At 36.1% G+C, this 10,432-nt stretch overlaps 1 protein-coding gene across 3 annotated transcripts in view; it reads right to left on the reverse strand.

Moving 5' to 3' along the window:
- Positions 1–6,284, reverse strand: part of LOC106057390 (ultra-long-chain fatty acid omega-hydroxylase-like) — a 29,055-nt gene extending 22,771 nt beyond the window's left edge. The window contains exons 1-2 of one of the 3 annotated variants that reach the window (XM_056007701.1): positions 6,127–6,284; positions 2,279–2,428 (exon numbers count right to left, since the gene is read on the reverse strand). In XM_056007701.1, coding sequence (XP_055863676.1) covers positions 2,279–2,419 — 141 coding nt within the window. In that variant the 5' untranslated portion in view covers positions 2,420–2,428; positions 6,127–6,284. Of the gene's footprint in view, positions 1–2,278; positions 2,429–2,595; positions 2,724–6,126 lie in introns of those variants that run through there. The other 2 variants (XM_056007703.1, XM_056007702.1) reach the window with 2 other exon arrangements.
- Between the last annotated feature and the right edge of the window lie 4,148 nt (positions 6,285–10,432).

Genomic DNA, 10,432 nt, shown 5'->3' on the forward strand with positions numbered 1-10,432 from the left:
ATACACCACTGTTACAACTATTCACTATTAATCGTAACAAACACGGGAGCCTATTTAGTAAGGGAAGTAAATATTTACCATATGTTTAACACATTTATGCAAACAGTTTCTGATTTTTTGTAAAAATTTTATTGCTAAGTTAAGTAAGTTCTGTCATACTAACTACTCCATTTAAAACACAATATAATTTTTCTTTACTTTTTTTTAAAGAGAAAAAATCTATTTAGTATGCATGCATATGACTTATGCAATAGGGTAAACAATAATTAATAAGTAGTTTTTCATATTTTATTTTTGAAGGAAATTTATATAGTTATAGAGGCTTTGAATAAGAGATTGACCCTTTACAAAACAGATCAATTAGATATTCATTATAAAACATCAGTTAGGCCAGGTTCACATTTAACATCACCTTCACCTCCACATATCCCTTGGTCTTCTAGACCGTTGGGGCACCACACAAGATCTATCAACTTTCTTTCCACATTCTTCTCTGTCGTTTGTCTTTGATAGAATTTCATTCTGATGTTCTTTCTAAAAATATTAAAAGCTGCCTTTTTACCTGCCTTGGTGGACCACTTCGGGGGCCGATTTTGAGTTTGTGTTTCCACACGAACTGTCTTTGTAACCTTGTTTATATTTCGCTTAATTTACTCTTCAAATGCCTGTATTATGTTTAAATCTAGTCATCTTATAGATTGCAGACGTTACTTCATAAAAGAAGATAATTACGTCCTACGTTAATCTAGTCATGCATGTTAATCAGTGACTTTAAATTCTGGTTGAAATAACTACAATAAGTCTATTAGGGATTTTCCTTAAAAGTTTTTAACATAGTCATTTTCTCTAATCTTCACACTTGATTTTTCAGAACCAGACACAGTGGCCGGTCATCAGAGCTTTGCCGTATATTTTAGTTTCAAGTTCTATCTAATTTATTATCTAATTTATTTTTTACTTGTAATTTAGATGGTGTGTTCCTATCCGAATTGCAAATTTTAATATTATCTATCATCTCAGCATCAATATTAAATTATAGCTTTTATATTGCGCTACTTTCATGCTTATAGCATACTCAGGATGGCTGCCTGGTCGTGCCGTTTGCGCGCTGGATTGTCGTTCGGATTTATCGACGGTCGAGGGTTCAAACACTGCTCGCTCCCAACCCCCGTCGTCCTGCGGGAGGTTTGGACTAGGAAGTAAACTATCTTCAACTCTGAAGGAACATCCGAAACATGTAAAACATTTTTTTTTACAAACAGAGCGCTTTGGTCCAATCTCATTTGTGGACCAGTTGGGGGGTGGGGAGGGGGTATCTAGGAGTTGGTTTTCCGTGCTGCCTTTAGGCGCTCAGTAAACACAACGCTGCCCGAGTCGGGTGTCAAACCTGGAGCCCCTTTCACAGCCAAGCGAAGTTGAAGCGTACTTAGCCTCTTAACCTCGATAGGGGTAAATGAAAGACTTGAAACTAAAAGGGAATTCCCTTGTTTCTTGTTTTATTTTATATTACATTATGGTAGGTGGTTGGTTATTAAAGTCGTTATTGCAGATTAAAAACAAGAAAAAAAATACTTAACAAAAACAAACCAAAGCTTATATTAAGTGTAATAGCATCTATTAGTTTGGGTCAGGAAACTACACTTACAGCTGACTTAAATAGATAATAATAATCTGTGCGATTAGAAATATTTTTATTTAGCGTTTAGCTTTCTCAATGCTCTATGATCCTATCGCTTGTCTGGACCAGTTGGGAATGAAAGAGGCAAGAAGGCGGAATCTGGGTGAATGTTTACATGATCGTTTTTTAAATACATAAAAAAAATGATCACCAATGGGTTCAAGAGTCCTCAAAGGGAACTAATTCAACTTATACCACCACATCTGTCAAGTACGATTTCTTCCTTTGTTCAAGATATCAAACAAAATAATTAATTACCAATAGCTAATTAACTAATCTGTTATTTTTATTTATCGATTCTTTTGTTGTCAGGTAAAAGAAATATGTAAGCAAAATTTCAAATGAATCCGAAATTTGGTGTAGATGTAGTGTATAATGTATATATAATATATATGTATATATATAATATATATATATATATATATATATATATATATATATATATATATATATATATATATATATATATATATATATATATATATATATATATATATATATGTTTGCACTATGTGCCAACTTTCGAAAATAGAGTTGATATAAGCTTTGTAAAAAATAATTATTGTTCAAAGAATGCTGAATGAAATTAGCAAATATTACCTTGTGTAGTGTACCAGTAATATAACTGTAGTCAGAACGAGATGGTAGCTTAGAAAATATTTGCCTCATCCGTATAAATTTTCTCAGATACTTGCCAATGACGAAAGTCACCAGGGCTAGGACTATGTATGTGAAAAACATTCTAGATGGCTGTAAATATAAACAAAATAAATCTATGAGAAGGGAGTAGGCCTTTATAAACTACATGTACGTATTGGCTGATGTCTTCTGATGTAACCTTTGAGTTGGATTGATGCAGACGACTTTATAAAAAGGGAATGAATGGATAATGAACGGGGAGTTGAAGAGGGACCTACCGTCACAGAAGGCCTGAACACTGACCTGCAACGTTGCAGCCTGTGGGAAGAGGAGACCAATATCTCGTTGCCACGTTACAGGACTGTACAACGTGCCAACAAGCTATTGGTTTCCACAGCCCACGGGTTACGACGTCGCAGATCAGTGTTCAGGCCTTTATTAACGACTAAGCTCACTTGAAGTAAGAGAAACAAGGTGTAACGTTGTGTGTTCATTATAGCTTCCTAGATTAGTTGAAATATATTTTAAATCCTTCAACTTTAAATCGCTCAACATCTTGTTATTTTCCTTATGTTTCTTTATATGTCTAAATTGAAATTAAATGCTGTACATATTTACCAATAAAAGTCGAGTTTGTTTGTTTTTTCAAATAACTTTTCAAGCTTTATTCAAGAGTTTTGAACTAGCTAATTTATTTAGAGGTTTAGCTGGACTGTTTGGAGCTACCAACCAACGAAGACATCCATCAACAATAGGAAATGATGCATAGAACCTAAGTAGCACTTACGTGACAAAATGCTATTGCTGTAAAATATCCCTCACAGCTAAATCTTCTAAATCTTCTATAATCAGAAACTAATTTGCACCAATTAAAATAAGCCAAAGAAATAGTTATTTCATTATTAGTTATAACTTTAACACTAAACCCTGACTTACAAAAAGTCATAAATATAATATAATTTCTGACCTACTTCTTTGACCAAAATGACTGGACTGAAGATGCAGTCAACCATGACAAAGACAAAGCATTCAGAAAGAAAATTACTTCTCAATGCGGAGGAAGCTAGCTGTGGAGTCCAATCTTACATTCTGGATACGAAATAAGTTGAATTTATTTAAGGAAGGGTCATCTTTTAGATCAGGGGGTTCTCAACCTGTGAGTCGCGACCCCCTTGGGGGGTCGAATTACAATTTGCCGGAGGTCGCCCAAGACCATCGAAATTGTGTATTATTTTGTGTGAGTGTGTGTATCTCGACTCTATTCTAACTTGTAAAACTTTACATTGTGCAAAGTTTTTCCATTGAAAGTTAATATTTTTGTGTTTTTGTTTTTGAAGGATAGGTAACTAAATCCGAATGATTTCAAACATATTAATTGTCGCAGAATATATATAATTTTTTTTTAAAGTTTAAATAAATGTTAATTTAAGCAAAGCGCAACGATGCAGAATTGTGGTTATAATTTCTATGGTAACGTCATGACGAAAGTGAATAGAAATTATAGCTAATAATAGGTTATAGTTTAACTAGTCCAAAAAAATTAAAAACAGAAAATATTACGTTGATTTATTTACAGTATGTAAGGAAGTTCTATAATCAGAATCTCTGTGACCTAAATAGCTGCAACGTTCTAGAGATATTTAACATCTGAGCTTTGCAGACATGGAGACCGATTGGAAGAAGGTTAGAGGCGCGGAGGCTGAGCGGTAAAGCGCTTGGCTTCCGAACCGGGGACCGGGGTTCGAATCCTGGTGAAGACTGGGATTTTTAATTTCGGGATCTTCGAGCGCCTCTGAGTCCACCCAGCTCTAATGGCTACCTTACATTAGTTAGGGAAAAGTAAAGGCGGTTGGTCGTTGTGCTGGCCACATGACACCCTTGTTAACCGCAGGCCACAAAAAACAGATGACCTTTACATCGTCTGCCCTATAGACCACAAGGTCTGAAAGGGGAGCTTTACTTTTTACTACTAGAGGTATGGGTTAGGGTTTAGGTATAGAAATGATTTTAAGACGAGTTTCTCTTTTGCAAGTCACTAGAAACGACTACAACACGAGATGTATATCAGAAAGTTGATTCATTTTTTGGAAAAGTAGAACATTTCATTTAAAACCTGAGTGGTGTTTGTCATTGGTGGACATGCATGACTAGATGCATGACGCGTAGGACCAAATTATCTTCTTTCTTGAAGTAACGTCTGCATTATATAAGATCAGATTTACATTGGCCTACACTCATTTCACAGTGTTTATAATTACAGTGCAATGGTTCATGGAATACAAAATACACTCATTGAACTATCACTGTCAATAATTTAAAGTGTAATGTAAGACGTATTTCTTTCTTCTTTATAATTTTGACTCAACTTGGAAACGACAGAGTTTTAGTATTAATTGTTGAAAGATGTCAAATAGTATCATCTAAGTAATACTAAATACTGCAGATAGTAACTTCTGGATGGGAACTTCACCCTCCAAAAAATGCTGCGTAAGTTAAGAGATTGTTTCGTTGATATTAAAGAGGTGAGAGTTTTTATGTGGAATTTAAGCAAAGCGCAACGATGCAGAATTGTGGTTATAATTTCTATGGTAACGTCATGACGAAAGTGAATAGAAATTATAGCTAATAATAGGTTATAGTTTAACTAGTCCAAAAAAATTAAAAACAGAAAATATTACGTTGATTTATTTACAGTATGTAAGGAAGTTCTATAATCAGAATCTCTGTGACCTAAATAGCTGCAACGTTCTAGAGATATTTAACATCTGAGCTTTGCAGACATGGAGACCGAATGGAAGAAGGTTAGAGGCGCGGAGGCTGAGCGGTAAAGCGCTTGGCTTCCGAACCGGGGACCGGGGTTCGAATCCTGGTGAAGACTGGGATTTTTAATTTCGGGATCTTCGAGCGCCTCTGAGTCCACCCAGCTCTAATGGCTACCTTACATTAGTTAGGGAAAAGTAAAGGCGGTTGGTCGTTGTGCTGGCCACATGACACCCTTGTTAACCGCAGGCCACAAAAACAGATGACCTTTACATCGTCTGCCCTATAGACCACAAGGTCTGAAAGGGGAGCTTTACTTTTTACTACTAGAGGTATGGGTTAGGGTTTAGGTATAGAAATGATTTTAAGACGAGTTTCTCTTTTGCAAGTCACTAGAAACGACTACAACACGAGATGTATATCAGAAAGTTGATTCATTTTTTGGAAAAGTAGAACATTTCATTTAAAACCTGAGTGGTGTTTGTCATTGGTGGACATGCATGACTAGATGCATGACGCGTAGGACCGAATTATCTTCTTTCTTGAAGTAACGTCTGCATTATATAAGATCAGATTTACATTGGCCTACACTCATTTCACAGTGTTTATAATTACAGTGCAATGGTTCATGGAATACAAAATACACTCATTGAACTATCACTGTCAATAATTTAAAGTGTAATGTAAGACGTATTTCTTTCTTCTTTATAATTTTGACTCAACTTGGAAACGACAGAGTTTTAGTATTAATTGTTGAAAGATGTCAAATAGTATCATCTAAGTAATACTAAATACTGCAGATAGTAACTTCTGGATGGGAACTTCACCCTCCAAAACATGCTGCGTAAGTTAAGAGATTGTTTCGTTGATATTAAAGAGGTGAGAGTTTTTATGTGGAATTATATTTTCGAATATAATTTCAAGTTCTAGTTTATTGCCAGTAATGTTACGATTCTGGTTATTCTGTTTATTTTTTTTGCAAATGTTAATTAGCAACCGATCTTTTAAAGCATACGTATGCAAAACTGTGATACGAATTGGCTACTTACCTTAAATATGTAAACGAGTCATACACAAGAGTTAAACAAGAGTTAGCCTGCGTGCACTGTGCTGTTAACAGCTGATAAGAAGAGAGAGAGAGAGAGAGAGGGCCAGGTTATAAACAAATGAACGTTGTACTCTCCTTCAGCTGGACGTTAGCAGCTGGGAAACAAAATAAGACCAAAGTTCAAGCTGGCATTACGAAATGTGTAGATTTATGATAAGTTATTTGACAGTGCAGTTGCTAAGTTGGCAGCAGGCAGGGGCGGACTGACTATATAGGCATTCAGGCAAATGCCCGTTGGGCCGTTACCCAAATTGGCTCAACAGTGTAATGCTAATTAAATCTAACACCTTTTCGAAAATAATATGATAGCCTACATCCGTAGAAAGTGGTAGGCTACTAGTAGGCTTCATCCGTTTAGGACCTATGCACTTAACGATTAAAAAACAACAACACAAGGCTTATAAAGATATATAGTTAATTGTATTCATGGATACAGTTATTGATACATAATAACATAACGTAATGATCCGGAGGACAGGTTAAGTTAGTCCATCATATTGTATACAATTTGTGGGCCGAATTGTATAGAAATGCCCGGGCCGATTTCGACAACCAGTCCGCCCTGGCTACAGACAAAGTTCAGGCATACGTTTAAAGAAAGATAGATAGATCTAGAGAACTATTAAAAAGACACAAAGATAAAGGTACATTTCTTATTTCATATGCTAGGACAAATTCGTACAAGTGCTCCTTCTTCTGTAGTGCTATTGAAGCATCGGATAGGGCTTCCTAATTTAGCCAGGAAAATCAACGACATAGTAGAGTTTATATCACTGACTAACATGAACGGCTTGATTGACACATCGATACGTGTAATTTTCTTCCCTTTTGAAGTAACGTCTGTGATTTATAAGATAAGATAAGATCTTTTCAATCCCTGCCACAACTCTTTGTTTCCATGAAAACTGCCTTCAGCAATTAATTTTGGCATTTGTCATTTCAGGAGGCGCTTGGCTGAGCGGTAAAGCGCTTGGCTACCGAACCGGGGTCCGGGGTTCGAATCCTGGTGAAGTCTGGGATTTTTTATTTCGGGATCTTCGGGCGCCTCTGAGTCCACCCAGCTCTAATGGGTACCTGACATTAGTTTTGGAAAAGTGAATGCAGTTGGTCGTTGTGCTGTCCACATGACACCCTCGTTAACCGTAGGCTACAGAAACAGATGACCTTTACATCATCTGCCCTATAGACCACAAGGTCTGAAAGGGAAACTTTTACTTTTTTTTTTTCATTTCACAAAATGTGCGGGGTGAGAGGCGTAAACCCGTTGACTGGGGACTTAATGAGTTCGAATCCCGCTTGAGTTTAAGTTTGCGCTGAGTGCCAAAAGATACCCCCCCCTTTTTTTTTTCCTTTGCCAAGTCCACAAGAGAGATCAGACCTGAACACACTAAGTGTACTATGAAGTGAGAGGCACTGTACAAAATTAATTTGAAAACAACCAAAGGTCCAATCTCTTTGTCTTTTCATCCTACAATAGAAAGGCTCAAAACACACTTCTTTGGCCCATCAGCTTTCAACCTGAAAAGAAATGCTATCTCGAATTGCCAGCATTATAATGCCCCCACTCCTTTCCCCCCCCCCCTGCGCTGTATATACGATTCATTATTCTCCTATCCTCACGACACACACACACACAAACAAGTGTTTTCTTCAGTGGAACGGCCTAGATTTCCACAACAACTAGAAGTCATCAGCAATAATGTGAGGTTTCAAAGCTTTTACAATTATAAAGGCCACCACAAAAGAAGCTTTAACTCTTTCTCTCCTAACTGACGATACCAGCGTTGATTCCCCCAGAATGTGGTAAATAATTACGGAGAGAAAGAGTTAACGACTGCTATATTTCGTTTATTGTAGTTGCCAGCAGTAAAGTCTTATCTTCTTGACTCGCTTTATATTTCAAATACTATATGTCGTTGTTGGCATATCTCAGATGTTTGATATAAAAATGGCGTTTCATGTTGTTCACATTCATTGATTCTGATAAAAAAAAAACACGTCGTTTCAATGGGCGCATCGAGGTTTCTCAAGTCCTGCTTTAACTATTGAAGTAAAACCATATCTTAACAAATCGTCATTATATTTTCTTTTCTTGACAATTATTTTTCACGGAGTGTTCCATAACGCTAGTAAGGGTCTATAAAATGATGGCGTATTACTAATTATAAACAAATCAGATTTTTTAATTGCGTGCATAAATCTTCTGAAAGAAATAATACATCTGATTCCGGAATGGTGTGTCACATTGCTGTTCGTCAGACCGTTTGATGAACAGTAACTTCGAATGTTACAAATACTGATGCTGGGGCAATTAAAAAATTAAAATTTGGAATGATTCTGATTCCGTTATTTGCAACATCTATTCTCAAGTGACAATAATAGTAAAAATAAATGTATCTGCCCATGAACAATTGTGTACAATGTCAAGTTTTATATAGACAAAAATCTCCTTTTTCGGTGGCCTTAGGCGACATCCAAGGGGGTTGTGACCCACAGGTTGAGAACCCTTGAGTTATATCAACGCAATTTCGGGCACCTTACAATAGAAGGTCGACAGATACGAACATTTTGTGCTGAGTCATCCCTGCCTGACTTCAACCTGGTCTAGTTTCGTTTTCACTGAACAGGTTTGCAAGTGCAATGAATTTAAAGTACTGAGGTAACATACATTTTTAATAAACCTGTATGACAGTGGTGGGCAATATATGGGCATTGCCGGAGTGTTTTATGCTGGTCGCGGACATCTACGGAAATCAAGTGTGCCCGAAGGTTATACACATAAAAAAAGCAAAGGTATTAAAAATAAATACATTTAAATATCTATAGAAACCATTAAAACTTCTGATTCTCAGGTAGGTATTTATTCAATGCTGTGAAGAACTGTGTTGAAAGTGTTCGATTGCCTTGAAGCAAGATGGCGAGTGTAACAACTGATGGGCCCCATGATTTGAGTGAGAAAAACAGTTTTATTTAATAAATTAAATAACAATATCCCAACCATAAACTCTAAACGAGAAGTTTAAGCAAGTTTGAATATCAAACATATTATCTCAGTGATCAAACTTATCAGAGCTAGGGGTCTTTACGCGTAGCAAGAACAATGAATTCTATTTTCCACGATCGCGGGCTGCGGCCCAAATCAATTGGTCCATTGGATCTTTCTGAACTAAGTTATGTCCTTTGGAGCTGAATCAGCTTCTGCACTACAACACTAAATGGTGAGCTGACGGTATATAAAAATGACGTCTTAAAAGTAGCCTTCAAAGTCTGCAATCTAGGAATCCAAAAAAAGTATTGTACTTTTCAACCATTTCACTAGAAATAGTTTCACGTTTCAGCAAAGGAAAATGACAAAACCTGTTTTCACTTGCTTGCTAGAGTAATGGGAGAACTTTGTTTGAAAAGAATTATTATGTGTTTACATTTTGAGAGAAATTGATAAGAAAACATGTCGTCTTTCACTCTTCATTAGAAATATTAGTAACAAATTCACAGTTATGTCCTTCAAGGGACATAATTTCATTAAGATCCCATATTCTCAATACCTTGCCCATGCTAAGCCAACGGACATTACTGTGCTACCGAACTTCGAAATGTTTTGTTTCCAAATCTTCAAGTACTTCTTGGAAATGCCTGTGGTTAAGACCCCTAGCTCTGATAAGTTTGATCGCTGAGATAATGGAATGAATAACGTGTTTGGTATTCAATGAAGCTTGACGCTAACTTTCCAGTGTCGAGTTTATGGTTGGAATAATTTTTCAGTCGTTACCCTTACCATCTTGTTTCAAGCCAACCCTGTACATTCAACACAGTTCTTTATAGTAATGAATAATTACTGACCTGAGTTTATGTCTTTGACTGAATGTTTCGAAATATTGCTATTGCTAATAAAAATAATTCTCGTATACTTCAAACGTTTTAAAATTGCATGTATAGACAATGTTTCTTTAGCTTCTTCATCATAAGTGGAAGAATCAGAAGTATCAACAGATTATTAGAATTATTTATTTTTAATATATTTGTATTTTTTTTTAAATAATATCTGTGAGCACTCCTGGTTTCTATAGGTGTTTGAGGGCCGCATATAGCAATCCTGCTTAGATAATAGTGAGATAACGTCTTGGCTCATCGTCTTGTGTCGTTACATTATTGCTATAGGTCTAAAACAAATTGGGGTCATGATAACTAACAATGTTACACAACGTAGAGAAAACAGAAAAGATTATCTAAGATCGCTCGTCTGACAT

This window comes from Biomphalaria glabrata, chromosome 13 (genome assembly GCF_947242115.1).
Source record: "Biomphalaria glabrata chromosome 13, xgBioGlab47.1, whole genome shotgun sequence".
Classification (NCBI taxonomy): Eukaryota; Metazoa; Mollusca; class Gastropoda; family Planorbidae; genus Biomphalaria; species Biomphalaria glabrata.